Below are 18,195 nucleotides of genomic sequence, written 5' to 3'. Positions count from 1 at the left end.
GCTTTAGAAAACACATTCTTATAACATAAGATGCCCACTGGTAGTTTCTATTCTAGAACATTCCAGCTCTAAAGCTAGACTTTATGTATTTATTTATTTATTTTTAAAGAGAGAGAGAGAGAGAGGGAATTTTTAATATTTATTTATTCTTTTTTGAGTTTTCGGCGGACACAACATCTTTGTATGTGGTGCTGAGGGTCGAACCCGGGCCGCATGCATGCCAGGCGAGCGCGCTACCGCTTGAGCCACATCCCCAGTCCTAGACATAGTTTTAAGCATACAGCGTATTCTTAAAACTGTTATGTATTATTTCATCCACATATGTGCATTTAAATAATACCTAATAATTATTATAATAGCCAATAACTTGGTCTCTTCTTTTCTACCCCCCCTGATTTTCTTGTCAATAGTGAGGATTGAACCCAGGGGAACTTTATCACTGATAAAAATCCCCAGCCCATTTTAATATTTTGAGAGACAGTCTTATTAAGTTGCTTAGGGCCTCGCTAAGTTGACAAGGCTGGCCTTGAACTTGTGATTCCTCTTGCTTCAGCATCCCAAGTTGCTGGGATTACAAGTATGCAGCACTGTGTCTGGCTAATTCTGGCATTAGGGTAAGTAATAAAACTTATCCTGGTATCTCTGAACAAATTTCTAGTGTCATATGAAAATGGTAACCATGGTCCAATCTAGAGATTGATGTAAATGTCCAGATGATTCTCTAGGAATTCTTTTCTTCCAGTTTCATATACATGTCCTGATATCATCTATCCCACATCTAAGGGCTGATTTACATAATATTTTATTCTTTTAGTAAAAACAACCCAAACTTGGGCTGGGGATGTAGCTCAAGCGGTAGCGCTCTCGCCTGGCATGCGTGCGGCCTGGGTTCCATCCTCAGCACCACATACAAACAAAGATGTTGTGTCCGCCGAAAACTAAAAAATAAATATTAAAAAAATTCTCTCTCTCTCTTTTTGAAAAAAAAAATGTGATAACAGAAATGACCTGGCAAATAGGAGTGGGAAAATGAAAATGAATAAATTCTCACTGAACTATAATTTGTTATTACCATAGAAGTAACTTAAAATGTTAGACATTTAGTTTTGAAAAAAATCTTGAATGACTGCTAAGTATTTGGTTTTGTTAGAATTTTTAGATTTTCTAAGTATAATTATTGTAGTAAGAGGTATAGATATATACAACAGTTTGAATATTTTTATATCTATCAAAATGTGGCTAAAATTCTTTGTTTCCAGTGTTTCTTATATTCCTGAGAGAAGTACCTCCTTTCATTAAATATCAGGAAAATAGTAGTTTCTCCAGTTGAAAATACATATCCCATTCTTTTATCAGAGAATGAGGATTCTAGTATAGGCTACCCTTTATTACATAAGCTATTTGGAAAACTAAGTTTCCAATTATTTTTTCTGATAGCTCAGAGTCTACATGATATATGTTTAGTAACTATATTTACTGTATGGTTTTAGTAGAAAAAAGCACAGGTCTTAGAGCCATAGAAATCTGGATTAAAATGCCAATTCTGTTATTTATTAGTTCTTGCCACAGGGAATTTCTGTTTCCTTCTTTGCAAAAATGGGATTTTTAAAAATGTTTATTTTTCAGGGTTACTATAAAGTTTAGTAAGATAATAAATTTAAAATCCTTAGTCCTATAACTAAAAGAAAGTAGAAATTCGAAATAGATAAACATCATTATTTATTTATTTATTTATTATTTATTATTATTACATAATCTGTAAGAGACTTTTATTTTTGAAGTATTAAATTAAAGTTATATTGTGAAATAACTGGGTAAAAAAAGAAATTCTAATGAGAGGAAAAAAATTTTAAATCTAGATCTTTGTAGACAAGCACTGAAGACTTTTATATTGCAGTCTTTGCATTTAATTTTCTATCTGGTAATGTGTTTGTGCCCACCCAATTCACAGAAAAGTTGGGGTACCTATGAATTGTCAGGCACTGTTAGGGCCTGGAGACACAGTGATGAATTACAAAAAAAGTTCATTTTCCCTAAAAGTTTATGGTCTAATTGAAGAAGACTTTGAATATTAAATTTTAAATTAACTCTTTAATTATAATATTTATTTATACCTTTGGAAAAAGAAGAGTTGCTTTTCTGTTCTCTCTCTCTCCCCCAGTCCTATTTACCCATAAGCAACCGGTTCCTACTAGCAGGAAATATGGGCTCTTAGTTCATTCCCTCAGAAGAGGAAAAGTAGCTCATGAGGAGTCAACCAGTTGCTATGGGCAATGACAGTCTATATAGAAGTAGCTTTTTTAAAAAAACTTAAGGCAATGGTATCATTCATTTCCTTATGTGAAAGTCAATATTTGTAGCAGATAAATGCAGAGCTATCACACTTTTGAAAAGAAATGGTAGGATTTGGTACATCTATTATTGGCTTATAGCAGTTCAATTTAATAGTTTTAAAGAATAATAAAGGATTTTGTTATAATTACATTTTCTCAACTATTTATAATAATTTAAACAATTATATTCACTGTGCTTAACTTGACAGAAACTATAACTCCAAATATTAATGACAGAATAATGTGGGACAAGAATCATATCCTATTTCTTATCTACCCTCTTTTAAATTAACAAGAGAAATCATGAAAAAATAAAACACTGGCAACACTTTCTAAGTTTACTTGAGCATAGGTTGGGTCACTCTCTTAAAAGCTTCAGCTACTAGATTAAGTTAAAATATAAAGTAAGGTAAGTTATTTCTATAAGGCTAATTTATAATTGAATATTAACATTTAATCATAATGAAATGTACATTGTAGTGTATATTGCTATGCCTCAATAGGAAAATTTCATATGAATTTAAAAAGTTGTATATTTTATTTATAAAAAGATATAAATTTATTCTTACCAGTGGCCCTCTCATTTTGGCTCAGAATGTTATTCCCTCTTTTCCACAAGGGAGACGATTCTTCTTCAGTAGTTCTAAGAGTCACAGACTGAGAGCTTTCTTCACAAACAGGACTTCTTTGGGTGCAATATAATGTCCCATCTTGCTGGGTAACCATTTGAGTACCATTTGAATGATTTGTTTTTGCTAAAGTTTGGCACTCAGAAGAATAATAAGATGGTAAAGATGTAATCACAGTGACCAAGTCAGAACGAGGATCTGAGAGTAGAGGACTACTTTCTTGATTCCACTGATTCAAATTGTGTTCTGTTGGAAGCATGCATTTTGAATTAAAACAGTTATACGTAATAATGTTTTGAGAATTTTCAGTTATGATTGATTGACACTTAGATACATGTATATTTTTACCACTTCTAATATTTGATGTAGGTTTAGGAGGAGGATGAGGTATAATTAGTTTACCCTGAGTTTGTAGAAATGTGTTGGCTTTACTTGCAGACCGTGGTTGAATGACAGTGCCTTTTCTGTTGGTATACATAAAGCTGGATTGGACTTTTGCAGATCCTGTTCTTCTGATTACTTTTGCTCCACTTCTATGTGGATTACCTTTCGGTGTTCTAGAATTACCATTACGCATAGTGATTTTATTTTCCTCTTTTTTGGAGGCCAGCCAGGCTTGTTTAGTAAAGTTATAGCTTGAAGGTATAAAGCAGTTTAAAGGTGCATGGTCTGTTCCAGGACCTCCTAAAGCAGTGACATTTTCAGAGAGAGAGTCATCCTTGGACTTCTTTCTATTAGAATTTACAGCACAGGCAGGAACACTAGTCAAACTATTGCCAGCTACACTTTTAATGTGGAGTTCTTGAGACCATGGTTGAGTCATTCTTGTTCTATTCTTTAGTGAATGACTGTCTTCAGTGTTGTTTTCTATGTCACCAGTTTCATCAAACCACCTCAATTTTTTGGTAATCTTTGGGATTTCTGCACTTTTTTCCTTGGTTAATTCAATACTATCTCTAATAGCTGCTGCTTTTTGATTTCTGAACTTAAAGCCTTGATTTATAATTAGTGCCTTAAAATAATCATGTTCGTATTTAGATTCCTTCTTTAAAATACTTTTAAGAAACCTTACACCATTTCGCTCATGAATGTTGTATTTTATTTTCTTATGCTCATCAAGTAAATCATAATTAGAAGCTACATTAGACAATGATGTTGATGATTCATACAGTTTTTGTTTTTTATCTTTTGAATCAGAATTTTGAGGTAAATAGGTGGTTTGAACATTGTCTGAAAATAAAGGCAACTCTTTTTTGTTATAATTGAAATATTTTATCCTTTCATCTTTAACATCTTTTAATTCGTCTAACTTATCAGAACACTGCACTGGGTCAATTTCTTTTATGTGAATATTGTTCTTTGCTAAAGGCCTAGCTGATTGTGTATTAGATGGCAAGACTAAAGGTGTTGCTGTTGGCATGAATGAAGCAGGAATTGAAGTACCTCTATTTTCTTGAGCTAATTTAGAGTATGTTTCTTGATTGGAAAATGTAGCCACTTCCTGGTTTAGAAAATCTGGAGCTGTCCAGGCTTTGCTGAATTTAAATGTTGGACTCTTAGTAACCAATGGCCTCTCCCTTTTAAGTTCTGCCAAAGTAGAGTCACTTATCCTCATAGTGCTGGCTTCAGAGGTTTCTTCACTTTTTTTATCTAGTTCAACTATGGGTGGACTATATAAAAAGGCTACTGAATTATTATTAGCAGTACTTGTGACTCTTTGCACAGTTCTACTCAAAGTGGATGGATTTTGTTCTTTATTATTAAAAGCTTCCCACACAGGTAGAACATTAGATTTACTTAACATATCTGAGAAACATGTGACAGACTGAGTCTTTTGAGCATCTAAATTTGTAAGCCAATTATTGATATGCTGAGTTTTAGAGACTAACAGTTTATCTTCATCAAAGCAGTTTATATTAGTTGATTGCAGATTTGCTAGTTTGAGGGAAACAGAATTCTGCTGGATTGATGTAGAAGGCTCCTTATTAAGTGTCAAGTATACTTCTTCATGCTGTCCAGCCTCAAGACTGTCTATACTTGAGAGTGTTTCAGAATTGGTTATACGATTAACTTCATCACAAAAGTTCTGAGAAAAAAAAAAGAAAAAAAGAAATTTTTAAATTGTGAAGGTAATGTCTTGCATTATTACTGAGTCCGGTTTTCATTGGCATGTAAAATAGAGTACAATTTTACAGACCAATATCAAATGAAGAAATAGAAGACGCCATCAAAAGCTTACCAACCAAGAAAAGCCCAGGACTGGATGGATACACAGCCGAGTTCTAAAAGACCTTTAAAGAAGAACTAATACCAATACTCTTTAATTTATTTCAGGACATAGAAAAAAAGGCAGTAATTCCAAACTCATTCTATGAGGCCAATATCACCCTGATCCCAAAACCAGGCAAAGACACATCAAAGAAAGAAAACTTCAGACCAATATTTCTAATAAACATAGATGAAAAAATTCTCAATAAAATTCTGGAAAATTGAATACAAAAATATATCAAAAAGATTGTGCACCATGATCGAGTGGGATTCATCCCAGGGATGCAAGGTTGGTTCAAAATATGGAAATCAATAAATGTAATTCATCACATCAGTAGACTTAAAGATAAGAATCATATGATCATCTCAATAGACACAGAAAAAGCATTTGACAAAATATAGCACTCCTTTATGTTCAAAACACTAGAAAAACTAGGGATAACAGGAACATATCTCAACATTGTAAAGGCTATCTACGCTAAGCCTCAGGCCAACATCATTCTAAACAAAGAAAAATTGAAGGCATTCCCTCTAAAAACTGGAATAAGACAGGGATGCCCTCTTTCACCACTTTTATTCAACATAGTTCTTGAAACACTGGTCAGAGCAATTAGACAAAAGAAATCAAATGGATATGTATAGGAAAAGAAGAACTTAAATTAGTACTATTTGCTGATATGATTCTATACCTAAAAGGCCCAAAAACCTCCACCAGAAAACTTTTAAAACTAGTAAATGAATTCAGCAAAGTAGCAGGATATAAAATCAACACCCATAAATCAAAGGCATTTCTGTATATCAGTGACAAAGAAAATGAGGAAAAATTACCCCATTCATAATAACCTCAAAAAAAAAAAAAAAAGATATTTGGGAATCCAACCAAAGAGGTGAAAGATCTCTACAATGAAAACTACAAAACCCTAAAGAGAGAAATCAAAGTATATCTATAAAAAATATAAGGGTATAAGTAATCTATATTTCTAAAGTAGTCCTCAATGTAAAACAATAGGAAGATAACAAAGATTTATAATCTGCTTGCCTTAATTTCAACTCCTAAGGTAATTATTTAATTACTTTAGCCACAATTATAGTTTAAAAGGTCTCATATAGGAAGTGAAATCCTAAAAAACAGTTATTTACAAATTGCATTCTTTTTTCCTGAAACCCTTATTGGACTTGAATGAGGCTTCTAGCAGCTCTGTGACCTTAATATGAATTTCCTGTTGGCAGGGGATATATACTTTTTATAAAAGTTAATCTCGTGGTCTATAGTAAAGTTTTTAACTCTGGATGCATCTTAGAAGTCACATAAGGAAGTGTCTGTTCAGGTTCTTGGCCCATTTATTGATTGGGTTATTTGTTTTTTTGCTGCTTAGCTTTTTGAGTTCTTTATATACCCTAGAGATTAGTGCTCTATCTGATGTGTGAGGGGTAAAGATTTGCTCCCAATATGTAGCTCTCTATTTACCTTATATTGTTTGTTTTGTTGAGAAGAAACTTTTTAGTTTGAGTCCATCCCATTTATTGATTCTTGATTTTAATTCTTGTGCCAAAGGAGTTTTATCAAGGAAGCTGGGGCCTAATCCCACATGATGGAGATTAGGGCCTACTTTTTCTTCTATTAGACGTAGGGTCTCTGGTTTTATCCCTAAGTCCTTGATCCATTTTGAGTTGAGTTTTGTACATGGTGAGAGATAGGGGTCTCATTTCATTTTGTTGCATATGGATTTCCAGTTCTCCCAGCACCATTTGTTGAAGAGGCTTTATTTTCTCTAATGCATGTTTTTGGCACCTTTGTCTAATATAATTATAATTTTGTGGGTTAGTTTCTGTGTCCTCTATATATCAATCAACAAATATATTAAAAAATGTTTATCATCTCTAGCAATTAGAGAAATGCAAATCAAAACTACTCTAAGATTTCATCTCATTCTAGTCAGAATGGCAGCTGTTAAGAATACAAACAACAGTAAGTGTTGGCAAGGATGTGGGGAGAAAGGTACACTCATACACTGCTGGTGGGACTGCAAATTGGTGCAGCCAATATGGAAAGCAGTAAGGAGATTCCTTGGAAATGTGGGAATGGAACCACCATTTGACCCAGCTTTCCCTTTTCCTCGGTCTATACCCAAAGGACTTAAAAACAGCATACTACTGGGACACAGCCACATCAATGTTTATTGCAGCACAATTCACAATAGCTAAACTGTGGAACCAACCTAGATACTCTTCAATAGATGAATGGATAAAAAATGTGGCATATATACAATGGAATATTACTCAGCAATAAAAGAGAATAAAATCATGGCATTTGAAGGTAAATGGATAGAGTTAGAGAAGATAATGCTAAGTGAAGTTAGCCAATCCCAAAAAACCAAATGCTGAATGTTTTCTCTGATATAAGGATGATGATTCATTGTGGGGTAGGGAGGGGGAGCATTGGAGGAACAGACAAATGCTACATAGGGCAGAGGAGTGGGAGGGAAAGGGAGGGAGTATGGGGTTAGAAATGATGGTGGAATATGATGGACATTATTATCCAAAGTATATGTATGAAGACACGAATTGGTGTGAATATACTTTGTATATAACCAGAAATATGAAAAATTGTGCTCTTTGTGTAATAAGAATTGTAATGCATTCTGCTGTCATATATAAATAAAAAAATAAAAAAAGAAGTTCCATCTTGGTAAAAAATTTCTATGCCTGGGTCCTGTTGATTTAATATATGTATTGGGGTGCTGAGGTTGTGGCTCAGTGGTAGAACACTTGCCTAGCATATGTGAGGCACTGGGTTAAATTCTCAGCATCACATATAAATAAATAAAGGTCCATTGACAACTAAAGAAAAATTAAAAAAATACTTGTATAGGTTCATCCACTGGTATTATTTTAAAATTTCTTAGGTAATTATAATATGGGTTTAGGGCATGAACTATTGACTTTATAAAATGATTCCTTTTTGGAGATGTAGGACAATAATTTTCATAAATTCCAGCTATTTCACTAAAATTTCACTATTTCACTGAAATTTCCATGGAATTTATCAATGTTTTCTTAAAATTTTATGATTACTTAATAATATGTTAAATGTTTAAAAGTATATCTGATTTTCCACATATATCCAGAATGCATTAATCTGTATTGGATATATAGCAATAAATTTTAAGATACTAAATTATAAATCTAGTAAAAAAACTGAGTGAATTAAAAAGAAAAGTAGTGTATCTTAAGATTACAAATTTCATAAAATTTAGATATTCTGCTATGAAACAAAAATAATTTTTTGTAGCCCAGAAGGTAAACCAAGAAATCAAGGAAATAAATTATAGGATAAAATATTTTAGTTTATATAGTTAATCCTTTTTGATATATTAGTGTGAAATAGGTTTTTAAATATTATTCATAAAAGTTTTATATTACTAGTATTTATCCCTTGTACATCATATGTTTGGCATACTTTGTGTACTGATAGTCACTCAACCAAATCAGAATAATAAAACAAAGGACAGCTACTTCACTGTTTGATTTTGGTATTAAATTATTTTAATTGATAACAGTAAGGAAACAGCTTGGATGGCTTCCTGTGAGACTGAATCCAGTGAGATTCAGAAGTCTGGATTATAAGGTAGAAGGTACATGGAACTGTGCTATCTAGGCCTCTAAGATTTCTGTTTGCATTAAGTCTGTGATGTTCTTATCTCCAAAAGCACCTCTAAAGGTGTCTGGCAAATTTCTTTTGTTTTTGTTTCTTTTTGGTATCAAGGATTGAACCCAGGGGCACTTTACCATTGAGCCACATGCCCAGCCTCTTTTTATTTTATTTAGAGACAGGATCTTGCTGAGTTGCTTAGGGCCTCCCTAATTTGCTGAGGCTGGCTTTGAACTCAAATCCTCTTGCCTCAGCCTACGGAGCTGCTGGGATTACAAGCATGCACCCTGAGGTGTCTGGAAAATTTACGATTTCATAAACTGTACATTTTTTCCTACCATTGAAAAATGAAACATTTTTATCAGCTTTTCAGGTTTTGTTCATAAGTTATACTAGTTGTCCTCTTGTCTTTGTTCTCCTGCATGTAAACATATCTATTTTTCCTCTGGGTTAATTTGATTTTGATGTGCCTTTGTTTGGTGTGTATATGTGTTTGAGTGTGTGTATGTGTGTGTGTATGTAGACTTCTTGGAGTTTGTTGAGTTTCTTGAATCTGTGGATTTATAATTTCATCAAATTGAAATTCCTCATTGTGGAGTTTTAATTATTATTTTTACTGTTGGATGTTGTTTTACAAGCCACTAATGCTATTAATTTTTTCTAATCTTTTTTCTCCCAATGCTTCAGTTTGGATAATTTCTATTGATTGCTATGTCTTCAAGTCTGAGGATTTTTTTTCTGTAATAACTGAATTGTTAAGTCTATTCAGTGAAATTTTCAATTCTGATATATTTGATTCTTTAAAAATATATTTCTTTATTATATTTATTGTATTTTAATTCTTTGAATATATTTATAAATGATTTTGTTTATTAATTCCATTATCTCTGCCATTTCTGTGCCTGATTATATTCACTAACTTTCTTCTAGATTATGTGTCATATTTACCTGCTTCTTCACATGTCTAGTAAATTCTGATTGAATTGACATTATGAGCATTATGCTATTGCATATATACATTTTAAAGCCTTCTTTAAGAGTATTAAGGTTTTTTTTGACAGGCAGCTGGGTTACTTGTTGGGTTTTTTGAGGTTTATTTAGACTGTCTAGGTTAAAAGCCCATATCATCATAAAGTTTAGCTAATTCTTTTTTTAAAAGATATTTTCCTGTACTGCCTGTTATCCAGTATCTAAAAACAGTTGTTTCATATATTTTATTCATAATTATGATTGTTTATATCAGGAAGGCATATTTTCATCACCAGCAGAAATCTCCTGTTTTGTTTTCTTAGCCTTGGCCACTATTGATTAATTGTTGGATAAATCAGGCCTATTTAATCTTGATATTGATCTATTAAGACTCTCATAAATGTATGTAATTCTTCATAAAAAAATAAAGTACATAGGCTTGGGAATGTAGCTCAGAGGTAGAGCACATGTCCTGTATGCATGAGACCTTCAGTTCAATCCCCAGTGCCACAAAAGTCAATAAAAAAATAAAGTGCAGGAACATTTTGTAAAAATTAGATGGAATCTACATTCATTTATAAAATATGTAATCAAGTAAATTTCTTACTAGGGGTTAGACTAGAAACATCATTTCTAGATAATTCTGCCATATTTCACATAATCTTGAAAAATAGTGATACTTATATTACATTGTACTTTCAAATAGCTTGCTTGCTTGCTTATTTATTTATTTATTTGTACTGGGAATGGAACTTGGGGCACTCTACCACTGCGATACATCCCCAGCACTTTTTATTTTTATTTTGAGATAGGTTTTGCTAAATTGCCCAGGCTGGCCTTGAACTTCAAATCCTCCTGCCTCAGCCTCCCAAGTCTCTGAGATTATTAAGACATGCCACCGTGCCTGACCCATAAAGCATGTCTTTTGAAATAGGAGGTGGTAAAAAAGAAAAGAAGTGGCAGAGAGAAAAATGAGGAAGAGGTGAGGAAAAATTAAAAAAGCTTTTTCTTCTAGCATCTGTGATGCATTCTTGCTGATTCATCCACACTTTCTTTTATGGCCTACTCTTAGCTAATGGCATACATTTCTTTAGTGGAGAAATGAAAAGTGGGACAAAAATATTAATAGGAATTAGAATATTAATAACATTATAGTTTCATACTTGCAAACTGCTTAAATGCTGATCTTCTAGAAGTTTCTGAGTTTCCTCCAGTTTAAGCTGGAACACATTTTTGTTAGCAGCTAGGTTTGCCATGCTGTTTTCCTTCATTTCTTTATCACAACTGATTTTGGATAAGAGATGTTTCTGATTCTTATGGTCATTTTTTGACAACGTTGAAGGCAAGGAAGAATCTATAGCTCTGTGAACCAGACATAAAAAAACATTGAGTACATTTGAATAAAATTAACTTATTTCTATAAGTATATAAAATATACATTTGTATAATATGTGTGTATGTGTCCAGATAATCACATATAAGGATATTGGAGAAGTATATAGATATATTAGAATGGGAATTTAAAGCAGTCAATAGTAAAATAAAAATGATTATGAGACTATAGTGCTGATGAAACAACTCTTTCATGTAGGAATGCCCAGTTACCCATGACTTTATTATATCCCATTCTGACAGGGGTAGAAGTAATTCCTGGAAATGGGTAGAATTAGTTCTCAGTTCCTTTAAGAGCATTCCTATATGGATAAAATATTCTGCATTACCCTTTGTTCTTAGTTGATGTCATGGCTAATAGGTATTTCTATAACCCTAAGAGAGTTGGTTGAAGATTTAAGCAGATGGAAACTAGGAAAACTGCTTGTCAGGGTAGGCAGGAATTTCCTCCCTACTTAGTTAGGTTTGGGAGTGTGGCTCTCAATGAAGAGTGTACACATTTATTTTCAGTTTGTTTCAGGAATATAAGCATGTTTTTCATACTACAGAAGGAGTATCTTTAACATAGAGTCTACTTTTAGTATGCCAAAGTGCTATCCCAAAATTATCAATGCATGACATCTTCTATTAGAATTTTGTATCATTTGGAAATGGATAGCATGTTACATTTTAGCATGCACACTGAAGTGAAAAGCAAAGAACTGAGGAAGATTTGTGGGGAAGGACAGGTAGGGATGAGGATGTCAAATAGATGACTGCCTGCCTGCTGTACTAGGGCTGGTAATGTGAATTCCAAGGGTATTTATTCCAATTCAGTTAAATAATTCTCAATTAAATGAGTATAAAAATGTTTTGGAAAGTGCCATGACCACATGTGGCATATACCTATCTCCAATACCCATACATATCTTATTTGGACAGACTGGAATAATCAAGATCAATATCATTGAATTCCTAATTATCCCTTTATTATCATAGAGAGATCAGAGAGAGCAAGAAAGTATTTAACACAAGTTCCTGAACTTTGAGGGCATGTATCTGCCTCTACCTTTTACACCTTCCTGTGCTTACATAATCTTTCCCCTTTGGTCACCCTTCCCAAACAGAATAAAGCTAAATCTACTAAGGATCTAATAAACTCAATTGATTTACCTTTAAAGTTGCCGTCTCTCAACTTTTTCTTCTCTATTCCTTTCTTCTCTACTCCACTTTCTTCTCTTCTCTTCTCTACTTTCTTCCCCCAGGGAGGAGGATTGAAGGGATGGATAGGAATAAAAGGAGATGGGGAGGTAGAAATAGAGGAAGAGTGAAGCATGGGGGGAAAGGAAGAAGAGATCATAAAGGAAGAAGAAACAGGAGAAACTGGAGAGGGAAAAGCTAAATAAGTTGGAGGCAAACAAGGAGAAGGAGATGGATGCAAAGGAGAGGGCAAAAGAGGAATAGGTGAAGGAGGTAAGGATGGAGAAGTAGATGAGGAAGGTGAAGGAGGGGATAGAATAGATGAAGAGGAAGAAAACACTATAGAGGGTGAAGAAGAGGATGTGGAAGTAGAAGGAGATGGAGGCAAAGAAGAGGATGAAGAATGACAGGGAGGTGTGTGGGAGAGAACTGAGGAAGGTGGATGGTCTACAAAGGCCTGGGGCTGATTTGACAACGTGGCTTGTGGAACAGATTGCTGAACTGACTGCAAAGGATCCAATCTAGCAGGATATTCAGGAAATGGAGTGATATAAGAAAGAGTGGGGACTTGTTGATGAGGGGGATGACTGGATAAACAGGAAGGCTTCAAAACTGGGAGAACTTCCAAAGGGGCTGGGGAAACAACCAATCGAGCTGGAAGGGAACGACGCATAAGGGCAGGCATTAGAGTAGCAGGGGTAGAATGCTGTGATGGGAGGAAATGTTTAGATCTGGAAGTTCTGTAAAATAACTTGTTCTGTGAGTCAGGATCTGAAATGATTGGAGAACTTCGGGATGGGTGAGGTAGATGGTCAGGTGGACCACATGGAATGGGGGTTGGTAAATGAGGGAAACTGCTAGAAAAGCTAGAAGTAATAGGAGCTGGAGGGCGAGGAAGATATTTGATTGGGTAAGACAATGGGGCTGGTGTAAAGGTCTTTGGGAGAGTAGAGGGGACAGATGGCAGGGTATGGGACTGGGAGGTGGAAGAAACAGTTGGGTAACTAGGAAGAATTAGGGAATGGTGGGATAGTAATGGAGCCCGAGAAGTAGAAAGCTGATCAGATAAGTAGGGATCAGGTGTGGAGACAGCTGGATAGGCAGGAATGGATCTGCACAGGTGGAAAAGCATTTGGACAGGCAGGTATAAAGAGCCTTATTAAGATTTTTGTTTTTAAATTGGGCTGTCTCTAGGCTTTTTGATTCACGTCATTTTTTTGTCCTTTGGGTCCATGCATGATCTTCCATTGATCAACCAGGGTCTTCTCACAATGACTGAGAAATGTACACAGCTTATTCAGATTCCCCTTCTTACTCCTTGCCCCTATTTTCAGAAGTCTGTTAGTCATACAGATAAATGAATAGGGGCTGAAAGAAGCACTGATAAAAAGGGCAAATAGAGGTCAAATAGACAACTGCTCAGCTCTGGCCAAACTTCTCAGGGTAGCATGTGGTTTAGAATCAGCTGTCTCACTATGAATACATGGATATTGGAGATAGATATCTAACAACAATATTATTTTATTCAAGAATGTTCAATATGGCAAAGAATATGTCCTCTTTTACCCTACACCTACTGGAAGGGTCAAGTCAATGAGCTTTGTGATAAAGATATGGTTTTGATAAAAGGCTCATTACTTCTCTACTGCTAACATTTTCCACATAAGAATAATCCTTTATGTGTACTGAATATTTATGCTTCTTTGGAAGCTATTTTCTTGGCTTTATTTTATTCTTTAACATATTTTAGGTTTATATTATACTGAAAATGTATTTTTAATGTCATAATATTTGTAGCTTAATTATATTTTTTTGCTTCAAAATTTTCATTAACCTCACACCTGATCCTTAATATTCTGATATCTCATATTTGTATAGCATTTAGTTTAGGAATCACTTTCATATATATTATTTAGTACTATTAGTTATATGTGGAAAGAAGTCAGACTTCTTAATAAGTAAGCCATAGAGTCCTCTATGGATTATATACATTTGTTATTTTCTAAATATATATACACATCACATAACATTTATGTGATATGTATATATACACATACATATGTATGTGTGTGTATGTATATAAACACACAGATATATATATATACATACCATGAAGTCAAAATCATAATAATATGTTACAAAACATGAAAACTAAGCATTCTAATGTAGATTGAAGATCATTTTTCATAAAACAAAGATGTGTGATATTTACTTAGCACAAATTTGCTGTAATAACTATGAGTTTGCTTCAGAGCAATCAAAGTTATTCTGACAGTTTAACTCTTCCATGACTTCAAGTGACTTCATATTGTTGAATAAGAAGAATATCTATGCTTTCATTTATTGTACAAAAGAGGTGTTTTTAAAATTGAAAACATCTAATTAACATCAAGGACAACTGCTATACAGAAATAAAAACTTGAAAGTGAAGAATCCCTGTATAAAAAATGCACAGTTCTTCTATATTAAATGGTTTAGACATTTTTTAAAGGAATCTAAATTCCCTGAACCCTCCTCTAATTTTCTGTCATCTTTTTTTAGATGTGACTTTCCTTAGAGAACTCTAATTGTTTTCACTTCTTCAACTTCCATTTGTTTCTTATCACATTGCTCTCTGATTCCACTTTTGCCATTTCAGTGTATTGCTTTGTTTGTGATTAACTAATTGACCAAATAATTGTAAAAATAGTCACTTTAATCTCCTTTGTTTCTATATCATCATGTTTTCCTACTTCTCAGATTGTTCTTTCTCAGGATTTTTCTTGAGTTCCTCTTGGCCTGTCCTTTACATGCTGGAATTTTTGAGAGTTATGTGACCCTCTTCCTTTTTTAATCAATACTCTCTTTGTAACCTTATTTGTACTATCTGTGTAATCTTATCTATATCTGTAATTGTGGAAAAGTAAAGGACTAATAAAATCCCATCTCCTTCTCTATGGACCAATTCAATATCGGTTTACTTTCTAAGTCTGTATCCAGGTTTTTGGTCCACCCACTGTGATCTCACTTTCTTACAGAGGAGCTGTAATTTGTGGAAGCTAGGGACATGACAAAGACTATATGCTTTGTGGCCTTCCCTGAGGATTCTTTTCATTGAAGAATGTTGCCTTTTTTGCAGTGTTTTCTGTTCTCTAGTTAAAGCCAAACATGGTCTACTGTATTTATGTGAGTTTGCTTATTTAGCTCAACTCAAGACACCACTGGTAGATATTGAGCCATGTAACTTTTATTTATCCATTTATTGATGACTGTCACATCTATTCTCATAGCCCAGATTTCTTACCATGGGAAATGATCTACTGAATATCCCACGTCTCAAGCTCACAACTTACCATCCTCCTTTCATTTACTTCCTCTCCTAAAACTATTTATTTCTCCTTCAGAGTCATTAAAACATTTATTTTTAAATTGTGGCAAGAACTTGTAACATGAGATCTACCCTCTTATCCTCATAGTCCTTATTTTGATAAATGACTTCACCATCCATTCCCTAAGTCCAATCCCTGGAGTCATCCTTGATTCTTCCCTATTACCTTCCAACTATCTCCTAAATGGCTTTTAAGAATTCATCATATACTTTGCCAGATTTTCCCACCATAATTCTTACCTCATTCTTTTCATTCTGGCAATATTTCTAAAATATATAAAATGCTGTATGCTTGTTTCAAATCTTTTGGCAACTGTTTCTAGAACACATTCCTTAACAAGGCTCTTCAATGTTTAATTCATGCCTCCCTTTCTAATCCATTTGCCCATAACTCTTGCCACTGTACTCACCAGCCAAATTGAAGGACATGAAGACTCACTGACATAACATGACCTTTTATACTTTTATACTCAATAATTATTCCTTCTATCTGAAGTTTCCTCCCAGTTTTTGCCTCTGATGAGTACCTTTTTTAGCTATTAAATGCTAGGCAAAGTTTATACCCTCTCTGTTATTTATGGAATACATTCCATATGAGTAGCATTGAACTAAGTGCTAGAGGGAATAATTCCATGTATAAAATTTAACTGCTGTTCTCTCTAATATTATAGTCTAGATGGGGAAACAAAATTACACATACAAATTACACAACTTTTCAGGGAGTGGGAGAAGGGGAGGGAGGTGGGAAGTGTTGGAGAGTGATATTGGCCAAATTATATTGTTATATTGTGTGCATGTATGAATATTTAACAATAAATCCCATCATATGTACAACTATAATGCGCCAATAAAAATATGGAAAGAAAAAACCCAAATGTTTTTTCAAATCTATTAACTTTACATAACTTTCAAATCTATTTCTATAGCCTTGCCCTCTTACCTCCCTCATCTTTGACTTTTTTTTTTTTTTTTTTTGGTACCAGGAATTGAGCTCAGGGGCACTAAACCACTGAGCCACATCCCCAGCCCAATTTTGTATTTTTATTAGAGACAGGGTCTCACTGAATTGCTTAGCACCTTGCTGTTGCTGAGGCTGGCTTTGAACAAGTGATCCTCCTGTCTCAGTCTCCCAAGTTCCTGGGATTACAGGTATGCACCTCTGTGTCTGGCCTCTTTGGCTAGTTTTAAAAAACACATTCCCACTCAGATATCTATCCTCTCAATTCAAAGACTCAGATGAAACTTTTTAAAAAATCAACAAATTCTCTTAATGAGACTCGAGATTTCAGTCTCTTTCTTGTATGTATATGTGTGTTTGTTTTTCTCATTCTCTTTAACCTATCATATAACAACCTAATAATCTTTTCATGAAATATCTTTTTCTTGTGCCTTTCTTACTTCACCACTACCCTTCTAAAATAAATCCTTTTAAACTCATGAATGGACACCTTCCTCCTACTATTTTCTCTAAACTCTAATTTTTATATTTCTAATTGATCAATACCCTTAAATTCTTATTTCTTTATGTCACTTCTCTTTCTCTGCATTGTGAAAATGCATTATTTTTTATTCTTCTCTTTCATCCTCTTCACTCAAATCTATTTCTTCTTTTTATTTCTTCTTCTTCTTCTTAGTGCTGGCACTCAAACCGAGGGATTTGTGCATGATGGGCAAGTATTCTGCCACTGAGTGACAACTCCAGTCTTACTTTTCATTCTTATCAGATATATCCTTTATACATATATATCCTTTATTCCCTGTACAAAATAGTGCTGTTTTAGACTAGGCAGCAATGATTTATCTATTGGATTATCTGAACAATTTTCTCCCTGGTCTCCTCCAAATTTAGCTACTTTATTCTCCATCATTTACATCATTTATCTTTCTAAAAGAATAAAGAGGATGATATCACTAGTTGCTTAAAAACCTCCACTTAGCTGGGTATGGTGGTATATGCCTGTAATCCCAGAAATGGGGGAGGCTGAGGCAGGAGGATTGTTAAGCTCAAGGCCAGCCTCAGCAACTCAGTTTGGCCCAAAGAAACTTAGTGAGACCCTGTCTCAAAATGCAAAATAAAAAGGGTTGGGGATGTGGCTCAGTAGTAAAGCACCCTTAGGATCTATTTCTAGTCCTCAAAACAAAAACAAAACAAAACAAACAAAAATCAAATAAAAAAACCCTCCACTGAATTTCCACTACTTATAGGATAGAGTTCCAAATCCTTAGCTGGACATAATTTTGCAACCTAATTTCAATTTTCATTTCTAGACCACCTCCTGTCCTACTAGCAATATCCTACAGTCCTTTTACTCCGAACAAGTTCTGTTTCCTTAGAGGGTTGTCTATGACTTTTGATAATACTCTGACCTAAACATGCCTAAAACCCAATCTATGCTTCTTTATGAC

The 18,195-nt window shown here is 34.1% G+C and overlaps 1 protein-coding gene across 3 annotated transcripts in view; it reads right to left on the bottom strand.

The window, feature by feature from the left end:
- Cep126 (centrosomal protein 126) overlaps nucleotides 1-18,195 on the bottom strand; it is an 80,182-nt gene that overhangs the window by 21,330 nt on the left and 40,657 nt on the right. For all 3 annotated transcript variants that reach the window (XR_011708675.1, XM_027930447.2, XM_071617165.1), the window contains exons 5-6: nucleotides 11,015-11,213; nucleotides 2,903-5,048 (exon numbers count right to left, since the gene is read on the bottom strand). Coding sequence is in view for 2 of the 3 variants with exons in the window: in XM_027930447.2 (XP_027786248.2) it covers nucleotides 2,903-5,048; nucleotides 11,015-11,213 (2,345 nt within the window). In the remaining variant the exon portion in view is untranslated. The remainder of the gene's footprint in view (nucleotides 1-2,902; nucleotides 5,049-11,014; nucleotides 11,214-18,195) is intronic.

This window comes from Marmota flaviventris, chromosome 9 (assembly GCF_047511675.1).
Source record: "Marmota flaviventris isolate mMarFla1 chromosome 9, mMarFla1.hap1, whole genome shotgun sequence".
In the NCBI taxonomy this organism is placed as follows: Eukaryota; Metazoa; Chordata; class Mammalia; order Rodentia; family Sciuridae; genus Marmota; species Marmota flaviventris.
Note: the sequence above shows the minus strand (reverse complement) of the source record. Positions and strands in the feature narration are given on the sequence as shown.